The 17,469-nt window shown below is 55.2% G+C and overlaps 1 protein-coding gene across 4 annotated transcripts; it reads right to left on the reverse strand.

The window, feature by feature from the left end:
- Window positions 1-468: 468 nt before the first annotated feature.
- Window positions 469-16,925, reverse strand: LEMD2 (LEM domain nuclear envelope protein 2). Of its 4 annotated transcripts, none has more exons than XM_065886087.1 (10): window positions 16,754-16,925; window positions 16,046-16,594; window positions 14,306-14,346; window positions 11,006-11,081; window positions 7,833-7,909; window positions 6,853-6,932; window positions 5,041-5,186; window positions 3,958-4,059; window positions 3,778-3,880; window positions 469-619 (listed from the first exon to the last, which is right to left on the reverse strand). In XM_065886087.1, exons 1-10 carry the CDS (start codon window positions 16,923-16,925, stop codon window positions 469-471), a joined length of 1,497 nt encoding a protein of 498 aa, XP_065742159.1. The 4 variants fall into 4 exon arrangements, with proteins under 4 accessions (XP_065742159.1, XP_065742161.1, XP_065742160.1 ...); XM_065886089.1 differs by lacking the exon at window positions 14,306-14,346 and adding an exon at window position 15,397 and having other exon boundaries at window positions 16,441-16,586; window positions 16,731-16,925; XM_065886088.1 differs by having other exon boundaries at window positions 16,433-16,586; window positions 16,731-16,925.
- Window positions 16,926-17,469: the final 544 nt, after the last annotated feature.

The raw sequence follows: 17,469 nt of genomic DNA on the forward strand, positions 1-17,469 counted from the left end.
CACCCTTGAGCTCCACGTAACACCCCCCGAAGGCACATGACCAAGCTGCTCCCCAACCCCTGCCGTCCCAGCCACCACCCCGACCCACCTCCCACGGGCGCAGGGCCCACCTCCCTGCCGCGTGCTCCACACACCCAGCTGCACACTTGCTCTGCAGGGGCTCATGGCTGCTGAGCTTTTATCTTTCCATGAAAAACCCTTCTCCCCTTTCTGCCAGCAAAATGGGGCAGAGAGGATCGGACCAACGCAGAGGGCAGCTGCCCACCTGGCCTTTCGAGGAAGCCCACGCTTTCCTTCTGAAAGCTCGTCTCTGAAGAGTCTCACAGAGACACCTTTGGAACCAGGGTCAGGAGGAGGGTGATAGTCAAGGCAAGTGTGAACTCAGCACCAGCAGGATGGTGGCCCTCTCACGCCCCTGGAGGGGACTGGCCGGGGACAGGCTGATTGGGAACAGGCCCCGCCCAGGGTTTATCGCTCTGAGTCAGAGAAGGAAGAGGGCTTAGTCCATCTCCACACCAGCATGTCTTCTCCGGCCACGCGGTGGGACTCTGTCTGGATCCGGGATTCGTTGGAGGCCAGGAACTCCACTGCCCGGTCCCAGACCCGCTTCATGCGTCTCCTGCAACGAGGGATGGGGGTGCAGGCTCAGCAGGCAGGCGGCGCCCTTGGCCGCTGTGCCCAGCGCTGCCGAGAGAGGCAGGCTGGTCTCTGGATGCCCTCTGTACAAAAGAGGGCACAAAGCTCCAAGATCCCACACAGAATTTATCTGCGGGAAGAAGAGCGGTCAGGTACTAACTGGACTCCTGCAGAGGAGAGAAATTTCTTGGGTCCCCGAGAAATGATTCCTCAACATTCTCTGCTCCAAAAGCGTTCAATTAAAGTGAGCTGAAAGGGGCTGGAGCACCCCCCCCCCCCCCAGGTGTCCAAGTGCGAAGACTCTTGCTGGGACCCATTACTGCTACAGCCCAGCCGGGCGGCACCCCCCTCCAGTGCAGGCTGCATTTTAATGCCTCATGTGGGCTAATTAAAGAGTGGCCACTGGGCTGTGGAGTCCAGACTCCACAGCACTTCAGGGGATGGGGATGAACTAGGCATCCAACCGGGGAGGCCAAGACGCTGGAGCTGCTTTTGGAACCTGAGCCACCAGGTAGGGCCCCTTCACAGACACCAGAGTTCCTGCTCTGCCAGATCCCTGGGGCCTTGCTCCCCCTCGGACAGCCCCCTATTTCCTCATTCCCCCTCCAAACTAGACAGCAAGATTCCAGGGCAGTGGGGGAGGGCTGCTTTGACACCTACACTTCGATGAGCCCCGGCTTCCTGTCTGACTGCAGACCACTCCCCAGCGCCCCACACGTGCAGAGCGAATATGGGTACGTGTGGTAGCAGGGGGTTCAGCTGGCAGTGCGCAAATGGAGGGAATCTCCCAGGGTGGCTCATGTGTCAGGAGGCAGAGTGGGGCGGTGGGGCTTTCTTCCCGGGGGGTGAGGTCCTGCTGCCAACCAAACCCCACGGCTGTTCAGCAGCCCCCACCTGGCTGGTCTGGCCCTGGCCACCCAGGTCCTGGGGGCTGAGCCCCTCACACCGGGTCCCTGAGGTGGGGGGCACTGGCACCGTGTGGGGGCCGCGGCCTCATCCCCAGCCCCCTTCCCAGGCTGCCCGTTACCAGGTGATTACAAGCCGCCCCCGTGTGCCTCCCTGGACAAGCTCTTCCCATCTCCCCCAACCTCCCACAAGCGGGCCCTCATCCACAGGGCAGTATGCCCACGCAGGGCCCACAGGAGCTGATGGGTCCTTACGAGTCAAGAGCTTGGCTACACTGACCGGGAGGCTGAGCCTCCTGGCTTCACGCACAGGGGTCCAGACCCTGCGGGCAGCTGCCCGCCTGCAGTCCCTGCTGATGCACAGGAGCCGAGGTGTGGTGGCTCAAGCCCCCGATAAGCTGCAGTGCCACTTCCTGCTCTTATTAAAATGACCGTGCGTGCTGCCCTTTGATGAGGGCTCAAGTGCTCCGTGCTGCCTCGGTGAGGTGGGAGGCCACCTCTCTGACACCCTGCTCCCCTTTCCTTAAGACCTGCCACTACCTAGTGGCAACACATCTTCCTTATGCATCTTGTCTTCTTTCTCCCCAGAACCAATGCTCCAGCAGGGCAGGGATTTTTGCTTCTTCCTCTCCCTGTCTCCGCATGACCCAGTAGAGTGTGGCATGCAGTAGGTGCTCAATAAACATTTGTTGAGAAAATGAATGAATGATGGCCTCTCTTGAACACAGCCCCTCTGCAGGGCAGTGGGATTATCTGTGTTACAGCTCAAACAGGGCATTGCCCATGGTCACATGATGATGAACTCTGATGGGTCCAGGAATCAGGGGGGAGTCTGGATCTACCAGTGGCCTCCCCTGAGAGCTGGAGGGCTGTGTGGCAGACTCATGCTGGGGACCAACAGTTAGCACAAGCCCCACACCATGGTTGGTCTGCTCTACGCTTCCTGCCTGCCACTGTCCCGGGGGTGGGGTGGGCATGAGAGTTATTAAGCATTTTCACGTTTAAAAGGGGCCCTTAAATGCTCTACTCTTCCAGCTCCTCTCGGGTTGAGAACGGGGTGACCTCGACCACAGAGCCTGGCACTGGGAACACAGAAGTGGCACCAGCCCTGGGTCTCTGAGCAGGTTCTTAACCTCCCGGTGCCTCAGTGTCCTCATCTGTAAAGTGGTGTCCTCAGTGTACTCCCTCCAAGGGCCATGCTGAGGGTGGAGCGAGTGAGCTGCACCTGCGCAGGGCTCAGAGCAGTGCCCAGCTCACAGCGAGCACCCAGCAAGGGTGAGTGCTTAGCACCATCCGGAGAGGATGGCATCTGGCAGAGACTGTGGCAAAGTCTGAGGTGACCCCGCAGTGGGCCCTACTGGCTGCCTCCTGGGACTCTGTCCCCCAACTCTACCCTACTCCTGGTTTTGTCAGGGATCTACCCAGCAACCGCAGCCCATTTGGAAGGTGGTCCTGGAGTTGTGCATGACAACGGCCTGCCACCCCCTCCCATGAGCCGTGCACCCTGGAAGCTGACCCCATTCACTGCTGTGAAACCATGTTTCCAACTATGTGAGTGTACCTCTGTGCATGGGAACCAGACCATGATACCTTAGATAAGATGTGTTTCTGACTGTACACCATGGTTAAAAATGTTTGAAAAACAATCTCTTCCCCCTTGCCAGTGACTGATTCAAGAATAGACAAGTAACCAATTCTGGCCAGCGGAGCCTCAAAGAGGTGTGTCCCCGGTGGCTTCTGGGAATGTTTTCCCTTGCTCATGAGAGCAACAGGTAGCCCATCTCTCCCCTGGTGGTTGTTGCAAGGCAGGTGTTGCTCCGGCTAGCTGCTGGCCACCATCCTGTGACCACCAGGAACTCCAGCCAGCCAACAACATCCAGAGAGCAGGACCATGAGAATCACAGAGCAATGGAATCAGAGCCCTTAATGTTCTGTGCCTGGACTTCCATTCATGGAAACCCATCAGGTCCTTCCCTGCAAAGCCCCGTGGGGAGGGGAGGGGTCGGGTCCTAGGGTTGCTCCCCAAAGCACCCCAAAGCGCCATCTCTACAGAGGAGCGGGACCGTGCTTCTGTACCTCTTGTCTGCACTCTGCCTTAATAAGCTGATGGCAAGAGGTGTGGATGGCGCCCCACCTCTCGCGATCCTGGGGCTGAACTGCCCCCCTCCCCACATGACTGACTCGAGGCTCTGGGCCTCCTTCCGCGGCACTCAGTGGGGTCCGACCCGGGTCTCACCGGCTCTGTGGCGGGATCAGGGTGTCACGCACGTGTAGGATGCCCACGTATGGGTAGCGCTCCATGTCCTGCTCCCAATCCACGTAGTGGTCCTGGACCACATCTGCAGGACAGAGGGCACTATTTAGGGTGAGGACCCTCTAGCAGGAGCCAGCAGCCCTTTCACTGGGGGCCACGCACCTATAATCTTCTTCACCATCTCATACATGGCCTGCTCTTCCTCTTCCAACTTCCGCCACCGGTATTTCAGGAGGATCAGGAGCCCCCACAGAAAGGCCAAGCCTGGGAGGGAACACAGCACTGTTAATCGTGCACACCACCTTCTCCGGCCAGGCGCCCACTGGCTGTCTCACTAGGGCAGGTCACTGCGCTGGGGGCTGAGGGGGTTTGAGTACCTACTGTGTGTCAGACCCAGGGCTAGCAAGCAGGAAACGAAGGACTGGGAAAAGCAGAGGGAGGACAGGCTATTAAGTGATCATCTTCCTCCTGCCAGCTGTCTCCACAGAGGCCTCCCGAGCCGTCTGGATCTCGGCTCCTCCCAACCTCATTCTGGGCTTTCATCTCCTCCCTTGTGAACCAGAACACGGCGTTTCATACATATATACATGCCGGGCCCTTTGTATTCCAGACGCTGCTGCCGATAATGACGTCTGTGCCTGCCGGCGTGGCGGAGGGAGCCGCGTGCACACCCAGACGGCCTGTGATTTGTAACCCAGCTCTCTCTGCAGAGCTGGTGGTTTCTGTGTCACGGCCTTTGGCCTTCAGAGACACCCCGAGGCCTCTGCTCAAAGGCAGCCCCTAGTGTCGGGAGACTCTGCTTTGCCGCTCAGCACCCTGGGCCTGCCTGCTTTCACTGGGCGTCTGTAGCTCCTGAGGAGGTGCTTACATTGTTCAGGGAGTAAAATTAGGCCAAGCTCTTGCTGGGTCTCCCCCTCGGAGCGGCCTGCGGTCTGGGGTGCCAGAAAGGACAATGCCCACCTCCAGCCCAAGCCAGCACCCTCTCGGGGATGCTGATGGCTCCCGGCCCCAAATCCAGGATGTCTTCTAGTTATCTTCCTGCTCCAGCCACCCAGTCTCCAAAGGGAAAGACGACCCGGGGCAGAGGCTGACTGGTTCACCTCCTCAGTTTCGTTAGACAGACCTCAGGTTCACTAGACAGAAACGAACTCCGAGAGACCGCATCACCCATGCCCAGAGTGTGGCTGAGCTGGGCTCCCGGGAGGCGCAGTGGGAGGGGCAGGGTGACACAGTGATGGGACTTACACCAGAAGAAAATGAGCACATTGGTGACGGCCGTGAGCAGGGCGCGGCTCAGGCGGCAGCCGACACCCATGCGGGGGCGGGCGGACTCCAGGCAGACCACCTTGTCCACCGTGGTCACCAGCTCGGACGGGTCTTCCCCTTTCAACCTGAAACAGGGCACAGGGCTGTAGACACGTTCAACAGCTCTGAGGAGCCGCTGTATAAGCCTCACCATCAGCAGCAGGAGGAGGAAGGCGGGGCTTTGAGGTCTCCGCTTGCTTATAAAAAGGACTCGCTATCCTGGATGCACTCTTTCCAGAAATTTCCCACGTTAGCTACTTAGAAAGAATAAAACTTTAAAGACGGCAGCAGGCTTGAACCCCTGCCGCTGAAGTGACACCTCCCTCTGTTCGGCAGAAGATTAAAGTGTAAACTGGATGCCCCCCTCCCAGCACAGAGAAATGGAAATGTTTACGGAATCGCCGGCTTCGTGCAGCACGGCAAGAATGGAAACAGAGTCTGGGAGGGGGTGCCTTTCCTCGGTGATGAGGAGGCACATAAGCTGTTTACGTGCAGAGACCATGGGGTGCCGCGAGACTCAGGAGCATGAACACCGCCAGGCTCCTGGAGGCCAGACCCCAGCCCCAGAGAGGAGGCGTCAGGAGGCGCGGGGACGCTGCCGACACTCCGCCTCCTGCCGGCGAGGCAACAAGCTCCCGGCCTGGATTGCACAGCTGAATGGCTGGTGCCCAAACTGTCCGGATTTCTCATGACCCACTTTTTTTTTTTTTTTAAATTTAAGTATAGTTGATTTACAACGTTGTGTTAATTTCTGCTGTACAGCAAAGTCTCACGACCCACTTCTAACACTGGTCGTGGGCTGAGCCAGGCTCAGCTCCCCACAGGCCACCCTCCTCAATGTGAAAAGGCAGTGTCATCATTCCTCTGCGTTAGCAGCTTCAGTGCACGCTGCGAAGGATAAAATCCGTGTTTTCTGCCTTTCCAACACACAGGAAAATCGCTCAGCCACTCAGGGAAGCTTCATTTTTTTTTTTTAAGCCAAAGAATTTTAATCGTGCCATGCATCCAGTTATCAAGTTTTAGGCTGAGCTGCCCGAGGGGCTTCTGCTGGATGCACTGCTGATGGAATCAGTAATTTGCGTAGATTAGAGAGGAAGAGAACAAAACCCTAGAGTGTGCTTTAACATCAGCAGCTGTAACCTGAACAGAGACCCCGACAAACCCTGAAGGGTGGGAGGGGGCGATGAAGCCAGTGTCTCTCCAGCAGGGGACTCCCGTATCAGGCAGTGGCTGGTACCCACCCACCCCTGGGCCGAGCAGCCAGACAGGGCCTTTCAGGAGGGTGAAGGGCACGCTGTCTCTGCTAACCGTGCTCACCAAAGACAGAAACAGGTGGAACTGCCCAGCTGGAATAAGACCCAGTCTTTCCTTTTGCAATTTCCATACTGAGTGAAACCAACATTCAGAATCATTTCATCTACAAATGAAAACTAGCACCAAGGAAAGGAAGTGCAAAAAAATGCCATCTCCAGCAAACCGTGCGGGGCCCGTGAAGGAAAGGGGCACAGACTGAGTTACCTGAAACAGGTTTAGCTGGACTGCCAGGCGATCACCCTGACACCTGGATTTTTGTGTCTCATTTTGAAACTGCTCCTTACACTGCATTCCTAATGCCTCTCCTTCCGCTGCCCAGCTTCAGGCCTGGCCCAAGATGACTTGGCTGGGAGACCTGCCCTCTACCTCCCGGCCTGAGACACCTTGATGGGCGATGACAGGTCCTCAGGTGCTTCCGGACGCCCCGCCCACACTCACCAGATGCCCACGTCCTTGTTACTGTTCAGTATCCAGGTCAGTGCGGCTTCAAACTTGGCGGAGGAGCTGCCGGTCACATTCTGTGGGAGGGGGCGGGAGATTAGTCCTCCATCTGCGCGGAGCAGTTGGAGCGATATTATTCTGCTGCTAGATTAAGGAAGCCCTCTCCATGTCCTCCGCCTGCCCCAAAGCCCTGTTCTGCTAAATGCCCAGCAAGCTGGCAGGAAGGAAGTCTGTAGCTGACGATACCAGGGAAGAGGCTATAACCAGAGCAGGTGATGTGGAAGCACACACAGGAAAACAATGCAGGTCTGAGACAGCAGAAGCACGTAATTTTCTCAAGGACTGAAGCACCAGGCCAGAGAGCTGGCAGCTCATCTGCAGTGAGATGAAAGAGTGTCGGGGTGGGGGCCCTGCAGCCAGTCCCGGCTGTGTGGCCTTCGGCAAGTCCCTCCCCTCTCTAGGCCCCAGGTTCCTCATCTGTGAAATGAAAATTGGACGAGGTGACCCCTTAGGTTTCTGCCAGTTCCAAAAATCTGTAATTCTGTCATCCTGAGGCCACACCGAAAATCAAATGGACTCAGAGCAACCCAGACGGTAATCCTGAGGGGAGAGAACGACAGGTTAAATGTCTTAAGGCTGCTGAGAAGGGGGGAAAAATGAGGCAAAAGAAGGGCAAGTCACAGGGCCACTTAAAGAAGGGGCAGCGGCAGCAGCCCACACCGCTGGTCAGGGAGCAGCAGGTCAGGAACGAGCTGCGGCAGGCCTGGCTCTGGTTCACCGCTCACCTTGGGCCCAGGCACCCCATCATTGCCTTAACTTAAGGTAGCCTAACACTCAACTGAGTTAAAACAATTTTTTTTTAAAAAAAGAGAAAGCAAACACAAAACAAAACGGGAAAAAAAAAAACGCAGGTCTTGAGGGATCAATACAAAAGCACCAGTACCTCCCGGGAACGGAGCGCACTGCAGCCTACTTACTGCTATATATTCCTGGGCTTCCATTACAGGAATGCATTTGCTTTTTAGCTTCTCTGGATTTCCACATTCAAAATTACCTAGGAGGGAAAAAACACACATTCAAATACAAAGAAGAGGTGAAGAAGATTTACCCTGAAACCAACTAAAAACTGCAGCAAAAAAATCAAGCCATCAGCTCTGATGTGGAACATGTGGCCCGGCGGCTCCAGCTTCTGTGGGGCATCTTCAGTCTGCAGCAAGATCAAAAGCCACTTAGCTTGGATCGATTCCAGATCATTAAAGCCTGACCTGCAAAGCAGTGCAGTGATTTGCATTAAATGACTAAAAAGCTGCCCAATAACAAGGTCTGTTTGCAACTGATCCCTAAAAGGATCAGACAGGCAGCTTCGGAAGGCACTGGGATGGCACTATAAATAAACGCAGCCTAGGAAAAAAGCAAGGCAGGGAGGCTGTTGCATTGCAAGGATTTTGACCCATGACACAGGCAGGTGACCTAGAATGCCAGGTTTTGAGGGGCCCTAGGGAGGGATGTCCAAAATGCTCCATGGAAGAAGGGGTGTCTATGTGCTGGGGCCCCGATATGGTGCTCCAAAGCTCTCTTCTGAGCACCCTGGGTGGCTGGCTCCCACCTAGGATGGAGCTGGGAGCCTCCCCCTTAGTCCTGCCCAGGCTCCCAGGCCTGGCCCAAGGCCCAGCCCCTCTGAAAAGCCCCCAGCCCTAGGGGCCTCTTGTTTAGCCAAATCGGCTGGACTTGGGGCCCTGCCACAGCCCTCGGCTCTTGGTTACCCACGGTGGCTCACCCACCAGGTGCTGCTTCACCACTAGACCCCTTGGAAGCAGGGACAGTGCAGGGCTGGGGCCGTACAAGATCCTTCACCCCCATACACGGCCTGACTGCCCTTGACCTGGCACAGCCTGGGGGCTGCGATGGCCAGTCTGTGTGTGTGCTGGGGAGGGAGTGGCTGAAGGTAATATTTAAAAAATCTTGAAATGAACTGAAGCCTGCCCCTCACCCCCTAACACAGCCAAATCCTCCTATTTCAAAGTTGATCTCGTCCTTCTGGGTCCCCTGAGAATCAGCTGGCTTCTCCCGTGCTCCTGCCCCACCCAGATCACCCTGCCCTGCTTAGGCCTTCCAGGACCACTGCCAAGGTCTCCTGGTTTCCTCCTCTCCCCTTTCTCATCCATGTTTGGTCAACAAAGCTTTAAAATGATTCTGCTTGAATTGCCACTGCTCCACTCAGACTGCTGGCACAGCTGCCTCCCTGGCACCTGGCTCTCCGTCCATCACCCCCTGCTCAGAAGCCTTCCCGGCCCTCACTGCCTTCAGAAGAGACTCCCAGTGGCCTGGCAACCATGGCCAGCCAGGGTGGGACTCAACTGGCCTTTCCAAACTCCATTCCCTCTGTTTCTCCTTCCTCATGAAGCGGCTTCCATCTCTGACCCTATAATTTCCTGCCTCTCTGGCCCCACCTTTCCCCCACAAATACGTAACTAATTCCACCCGGGCTTCAAGGCCTGGCACAGATGCCACCTCCCCTGTGACGCTTTCCTGACTACTCTAGCTAAAAGGCATTGTGCCTCCCAGAAGTTCTGGCCTCTTGGTTCTCATCCAATGGTGTTTTATACCACTCAGTGGTCAGGGGGGTAGGTAGCCTATCTCTTCTACTAGACCACAGGCAGCCTGTGGGCAGGATTCTGGGCTGAATCGCCTTGTGTCCTGCAAAGGCCAGCCAGTGCCCTGTCCATAGCTGACCTCCAGCAGGAGGTGGGGGGAGGGAGTATGGCTGAGTACAGAGCCTGCACGGCCCTGCGGCCTGTCTCACTGAGACACATACCCTCAGGGCTGCCCCTGCCTGGCTTGTGGGAAGACAGTGGGTACTAGGCCCCTTGATGGCATGAGCCAGGACCACACAAGGAGGGTGGGATGGAGGAGAACTGTCTACTAGGATCCACGGTTTAAGAGCAGAGCTTCTCGACTTTATATCCTGGGGGACTTAGTAAAATTCAGACTTTGATTCAATAGGTTTGAGATGGGACTAAGATTCTGCATTTCCAGTAAGCTCTCAGGTGACACTGATGTTGCTGGACCTCGGACCACAATTGAGTCACAAAGGTTTCAAACACCCCCTCAGGCCAGAATTTATATGCCAAGCACCTGGGCCACAGATGACGGTGATGCTCTGAGCCCCAACTCCGAGGAGCTCTCAGAAGCCTCCCTGACCACCCCAGTCTCCCAGCAGTCAGGAGGGAGGAGGTGGCAGAGCTGAGGCCCACAAGACTGGCCCTGAGGACTGAGGGCCCAGTACAAGTCCACCCAACCTTGACTTCCCGGCGACAGCCTTAGACAAGGGTTGGCCCTACAGGTGAGAGGCGCCCCCTGAACCTCCCACAGACTGACGTCTGGTTCTCGAGTCGAGTACACTTAACACAGGCACAAGCCCTGAGCCGTCACCCACGTCATCAGTGATGTGGAGAGCCTCCTGGATGCCAGGTGTCAGGCAGGACACAGCATAATGCAGGTGCCATCTCTGGCCTCAAGGAACATGTTTACCAAAGAAAACAGTGGGGGAGCCTTCTGGATGGAGGAGATTTCAGGGGGGGCATCTAGAGAACAGCACTTGGCTTTCATTTGGTTAAGAAAAGACAGACCCAAGATCATTCAGTCAGATGGGGAGACGGAGGCCCTGAGATGTCAGGGACTTGTCCGGTGTCCCACAGCCAGATGGGGACATGGGACACCAGGGCCCAGGAGGGCGGGCCGGGCCTGAAGGTGCTTGGCCCACCGCTCAGACCGCTCCACCTGCAGAGGCCTCTACACCGAGCTGGGCCGACCACCTGGTACAGGGAGGCCCTCCAGGTTGGGGGACCCAGACTCTGAGAATACCTGAGGCCTGGGCCCTTCCAGTGCAACACGGACCCCCAGAACATTAGGTGGGGGCCATCCCAGAGAAGGGGGCACATCTGCTAAAAGGCCTATGCACGTGCCAGGACCCCTGGGATCCTTCAGGAACCTATGCGTTTTGTCCAGATGCAAGGCTTAAACAAGATGCGTCCGTGGGGAGGCGGGGAAGGGGAGACTGGGCTTCTGAGCGTGTCTTCTGGGAGATGACACGGCATCTCAGCCCACAACCCACTCTTGGGGACTCTTGGGCCTCGGGAGACCTACTCACCCGCTTGGATGGCCAGGAAGTTGTACAGCTCGTGCAGCACCTCCAGCAAGGCCGCCTTCTGCTTGGCCTGACAGAACTGGAAGGGCACGGGACAAGCAGTCAGCAAGGAGGGGTGGGGGAGGGGGGCCTGTCTGTCTGATTTTACCTGTTCAGCTACACCGTCAAGGACTCAACAGCAAGGTACACCTCATACTTTAAAACAACAATGACAACAAATTCTGCAAAGGGGTGGGCCCAGGGATAGGGCCGATAAATACTGGGTTAACTGACTGAAAAGAACACCATAAAAGCAGAGGCAGATGGACAGCAGACACGGTAACTAAGGGCCCACCATCCTGGAGGCTCCTGGGCCTCTGCCCCGTGGTCCCTGTTGGAATAAAGGCCATTGGTGGGGCCGTGGAGCAGGGGCGGTGTGGTTGTGGGGAAATGCAGGAGCCCAGCCTCCTCAGAGGGAAGAGCCAACGCTGCATGATGCAGTCTGGTCTCCCCCGTGGGCCATTCCTGTCCGTTTCTGGAGAGCCAAGTGTCTACAATCTGCCTGTGCATTGTCTACTTTGTGGATTATCTGATGCAAATGTTTAATCTTAGACTGCGTTTCCCTGGAAATGGAAAATTTCGAGCAATCTTGCAACTGTAGGGAGAAAATAAATGTCACCTGTCTGAGAAAATCAGAATATCTGCACATTTACTCCTTCAGCACCTGTAACAGTGGGGACACCGTTTTGCTAGACTTACTGGATGTGGAACATTTAAAAAAGACCGCTCTTCCTTGAGAGTGGACGACAGACCGGGTGCCATGCCGAGTGGTCTATATGTGAGGGAGCACTGCATCCTCGCTGCACTCCTCACTGTACCCCAATTTCTCAGGCGAGGGGTCCAGGGTTTAGAGACCTTAAGTGGGCCACCAAGAACCCACAGTTCATAGTAGATGGTGGAGCCACTTGGAGTGTGGCCAGTCGACTCCAAGCCCCCACCCCTCGAACTCCAGGCCCCTTCTGGGTTGTCACTGGGCAGAGCCTGCACTGGAAGTGGAAGGTCTGGGTTCTGGACCTGGCTCTGCAGCTACAGAAGGAACCAGGGTCGTCTTCCTTCTCGGGGCTCATTTGTTGCCCTGATCTAATTTGGTTTCTAACAGTCTCAGAGGCCAAGGTTTGTCCCTTCACATGGCCTAAAGACCCTAAATGCCTTTACAAGGTATGAAATGATGCGACCAAGATTTATGCACATGGCTATAAATGTCCAGAAACAACTGACGTGCCTCCTAGTAGAGTTAGAAACCCCAACTACTTTTTAAATGCTATTTAACAATATGGGAAAAGTTGATAAATAAGTGTCAAATGTAACTAAATACACAGAGATCCCAATTCTACAGACACACATACACAGAGAGATAAGGTGAGAAGGAAATGCTCCCAAAACGTTAATGGTGATTATCTCTAGGTCTCAGAATCACGAGCGATTTTTGTCACATTTTTCAAATTTTCTAAATATCTATTATTGTCGCAACCAGGAAAAAAAAAAAAAAGCAGTAGCAATTAATACTGTTCCAAACTCACAGACATTTAGGCAAAGCAGGGCTGATATCACCTAAAGGACAGAAGGTACCAGACAACGAGACAGCCTGATTAAGACAACACACCCACTCCCAGCCCATCCCCAGGGTTTCAGCAGGACAAAGGCAGAAAGAAAAACAGAGTCACAGTCAGCTGAGAAGGGAAAGAATACGTGTATCTGAAACCCAAATGCCCCTCTGGGTTCTGGGTGAGCTTGAGCCACACAAGGGATGAGACTCAGCAAGAAACTCACCCAAGCTGAGAAGCACCTCCCAACCCGCCTGTTCCTGTGTCCACCCACCATGAAGGCCAAGGGTACCCCATAAAATCTCAGCTCAACAGAGCCCAACACTGCAACCGAAGGGAGCCTGTGATGTCGTGGCGCAGGCCCTGCCTGTCTGTGCTCGCTGAGCAAGTCTTTAGCGAGGACCTGGATGGTGCCCGACTGGCTCACTCAGGTGGGGCCGGCTGCGTCCAGCGCAGAGGAGCACCCCGGAGCTTATCTGTCATTCCGTCTTGGGCCTGATACACTCAGAGGTGTGAAGGACCAAGAGACAGAAACCAGGGAACCCGTTTCTAAATAAAAGACAAATGAAACTAACATCACCAGAGAAGTCTTACGGAAAAAGTATTTTTGGTCCCCGTTTTTGTTTTCAGCCTTCAAAATTCTAGTTTCCCCTTCTGGCCATTTTCTGGGCCACTTCCTTCAATCATCAACTGCAGTTTTTATGATAGAAGGCAGATTATAATTATTATGAGTCTGTTTTTACAAAACAATAGGGAAGCAAAGACATCTGGTGGATGAAAGCAATAAATACGTGTAATAAAAACACCCCCCAAATATGACACAGCAGAAGCCAAAGGGAAATAAAACCGGTTGTCTGCGTCAGGATGCCCCTTCGTTAACACAGGTAAGAGAGTCAACGCAGGGGCCTGGAAATGACCGTGGGTGGTTACTTTCCCAGCCCGCAGGCTGCCAGAGATGTGCACTCAGGGCTCAGGGAGGCCAGGCGTTGCACACTTAATAATTAGACTACTGAGTCATGCCCTCTGGCAGCACGAGGCCCCTCCTGGCAGGATTTATGACCTGAAAATGTACTGCCTCGTATCTTCCCCAGACTACCACCTGCACCAGAGCACCCCAGCTCCTCGGTAATGCTGCTTTCATGACTCGTAAATGGATGGGGCTGCTCACCTTCCCCAAATATTATTTGTAGGGAACATTAAAGCTTCATAAAACAAATCTATAGACTAAGAGGGCTAACTCCACTTCAGATGTGTTTAAAACAACTCCCTGATGACGTTTCAGATCAGAACAGCATTTTCAGAGCCACAGACGTCCAACTGGAGAATGTGGAACTGAGAACCTGGCCTCCTGATGCTTAAAAAGCTGCCAGCCCTTCCTCCTGAAGCGAGGGGAGCTTGTGAGGTCCCTCGACCACAACCTACTGCATCCCCCCAGATCGACTTAGGCAGAAGATTAAAGTCCTTAATGCTGCGATTGATGGGAGAGTTCCCGTGACAAGCCGGGGGTTGGATCTTGGAAGGTCAATTCTGTTTCAAGTACTCCTTCACTGCCACAATTGAGTCTGACACATACATCAGGGAACACTATATGACTCTGATACATTACAGGAAGCACTCCTGAAAGCGCTCCTATCATGATCTTTTTGTGGGCAAGTTTACCTCCTGATAGAGGCCAACATCCTTGGGAGGAAGAACAAAAGCTAGAGAAACTCAAACTCACCTCATCTGTTTTTGTCTCACAGTCCACTGGCAATAATTTCACTGAGACCAAGAAAAGAAACAGAGGAAATTAAAAGTGCGGGTTGTGGGAAAGGGTACAAAAAGGGATCACTCTCAAAATTCAGGGTAAGTAAAACATTACCAACATAAGGGGGGGGGATTAGAAAGATGTCATCTAAATGAGGCATTTTAAAAATGCGGACAGTAAAAAACGTCAGGGGTTCTCGGTCTTGGATTAGGGACTAGTACAGCTGTGTTCTAATCCCAGGGGAAAACGATTAGCCACCGGATAGTAGATAACTATTCACTTAACCACTCTGAACCTGTTTCTTCATCGTAACATGGTGTCACTAAAGCCTTCCTTGCTTAACTCAGACTTAGTCTCAAACAAGACAACACATATGATGGTTTTATAAATTGTACACGTTATGTTAAACAGGGATTAATACTATCATGGGAGGGGAATTCCAGGTAAATCCCAGTATCTATCCAGGAGCTATTGTCTTAAAGCATCTCAGCAGTGAATACGACAGTATACCGTTTTTTGATGTCACCAATGTAAATAGTTATAGTTAGTACCAGTACGGTACCATGACACTCCCGGGACTGCTTAATTTCTCTAGCAGGTGGGTTAAACTGCTCTCATAGTCAAGAAATTATTTGGGTGTGTGCACGAGCCTGGGATCCTCGTGCCCACAGACTTGTTCATACACCCAAATATCCATACGCTGCAACAGCTAAGACATGATTTAGCCTTTCCCTGCATTTTGGCTGTTCCTGCTAGGCGTGGAAAGATGTGGCCTGGGCTAGAGGCTGGGAATAGTATTAATCACAATCATTCTTTGCAAAGAATATTAAAAGTCAGTGAACTAGAGTCATTTTATACTTAAATTTATAAAGAAATGGTCTTTGTGCTGTTTCCTATTAGCCTAGAGCCCAGAATTATGGAAGAAGCAAATTTTGCTTTTAGGAAACACGAACCCTTAACTATTCGTTAACATACTGTATCCTGCAGACTTCTTGTTGGCATGTCTTATCACGGAACTATCTGCGGACAGAAGCATGGCTGGGACCATCCTTGAGTCACGGGACCCTCTCTTTTAACACACCCCAAGAAGGTGCTGCAGTGATAAATGCCATCACTTACATCAGTTTAAACTCTTTAAAAGGCTCTTCCACACCTGTCTCAGAGGCAGGGCTAGTATAATCCTTTGACAAATGAGGGTCCTGTGGTCCAAAGAAGTGGAGTATGTGGCCTTTTTGGTGCTGCGAAGTTGGGACCCCAACCAGAGCCTATCTGTGAGCCGTGACACCTGGGATGCCTTCAAACGGGCACTAATGTGTGAAAGAGCAAGAAATCAAAAGGGAAGAAAGAACTCAAAAGCAATGGGGGTGGAACTTTAGAGGAGTGTGTCAGAGGGCTTTCTTTGGAGAGGGAGAATAAAAGTGACCACAGAAAGACTGCTTCCAGCACGTGGTTGAAAGGGAGATTAGTAGGGAGGGCTAGGGCAGAAAATGAAAATAGGACAAAGTGAAGGAATCCCAGCCCTCTCCTCCCATAACTGGAGGAAGAAAAGTCAAAGTCTGGAAGGAAGAAGACGGCCAGAGACATCTGACAAGGCCCGGGAGTGTTCAGCCTGGTGCTGAGAGGACCGGGGCGGAGGGGTGGGGTGGGGGGGCGGATTATCCGGGTGGACACACGCGCGCTCAAGGCCCTCCCCTGCGCCGGCCCGGGACGTACTGTTGTCCTCCGCCTCCTGCGGCGCCGAGGGCTTGCCCATCTTCACCCAGAGGATGCCCAGGAAGACGAGCAGCAGCCCCAGGCTGGCCCAGAGCAGGAGCCGGGAGAGGTAGCGCTCCAGCCGCCGCCCCACCTCGGGCCGGGCCCGCGCCGCGCCCGCCTGGCCCGCTCTCGTCGCCCGCAGGCCCGGGCGCGGGTCGGGACCGAGGAGGGCGGAGGACGGCCGCACCGGGGCCGGGGACGAGGCCCACCACCGACGGACTCCGTGGCCGGGGCCCGGCGCGGCCCTGTCGAGTGGCCGGCAGTCCTCGTCCTCCTCGGAGCTGCCCCGGACCGAGGCGCGGCGTCTGAGCGGCGCGGGGCGGGGTGGGTAGGCGAGGCCGCGGCCCCTGGACCAGGAAGCGGCGGAGGTCCCGATGTCGCCGTAGGCCCCAGAGGTCGCGTAGGCCGGGCCCGAGGCCGGCGGGGAGAGCCAGGGCTCCGACCGCGGGGAGGACGCGGCGGGCCGGGGGCGAAGCGGAGCCTCCTCGCGCAGCCGGGCCTCCTCGCGCAGCCGGGCCTCCTCCCGCAGCCGGGCCTCCTCCCGCAGCCGCTCCTCGCCCCTTGCCCGGGCCTCCTCCCGCAGCCGCTCCTCGCCCCTTGCCCGGGCCTCCTCCCGCAGCCGCTCCTCGCCCCTTGCCCGGGCCTCCTCCCGCAGCCGCTCCTCGCCCCTTGCCCGGGCCTCCTCCCGCAGCCGCTCCTCGCCGCGCTGCCGGACCTCGCCCCGCAGGCGGCGCAGCTTGTTGCGGTAGACGTTCCGGGTGGTGTCGGTGATGGGTCCTGGCTGGAAGCCCAGGGCCTGCAGCTCCCGCCGCAGCTCCAGGTCCGAGAGGCCGGCCATGGCCAGGACGCCACCCCCGCCTGCCCCCGGCGCACACCGGACCCGGAACTGTTCCCGCCGACAGCCGCGGCGGAGCAGGCGGGGCCCGCGGCGGAGCAGGCGGGGCCCGCGCCATGTTGAGAAGGTCGTTCTTAATCGCCATGTTGAGAAGGTCTGAACCGCCGTATGGGCGGCCATGATGAGGAGGTCAGAATCAGCCTCCAAGCCTGCCATGTTGGGGAGGTCTGAGGGTTTTTGGCTTTTTGTTTTTGTTTTCCTTTTTTATTTCCCACCTTGCTCAGTCCTTCTCGTCTGTAAGAGCAAGTGGTGTTTACCTCTGAATCTTCCTCCCCTTGCACAGTCCCTGGCACGTGGGAGGCACTCGATAAAGTCATGTTGATTTAATGGATGAATTACTTAATGGTAAGAAAATATTGCCTGCCATATCAGTAAACTAGGGATCTAGCCACCACGTTACAGCCACCCCCAATGATGAGCCCCGAGGGAACTCAAGAAGGAAACAAGGGATGCCCGCCATCTAGCAGCCACTTCCCACAGTGCAGCT

Source organism: Phocoena phocoena, chromosome 10 (assembly GCF_963924675.1).
Source record: "Phocoena phocoena chromosome 10, mPhoPho1.1, whole genome shotgun sequence".
Taxonomy (NCBI): domain Eukaryota; kingdom Metazoa; phylum Chordata; class Mammalia; order Artiodactyla; family Phocoenidae; genus Phocoena; species Phocoena phocoena.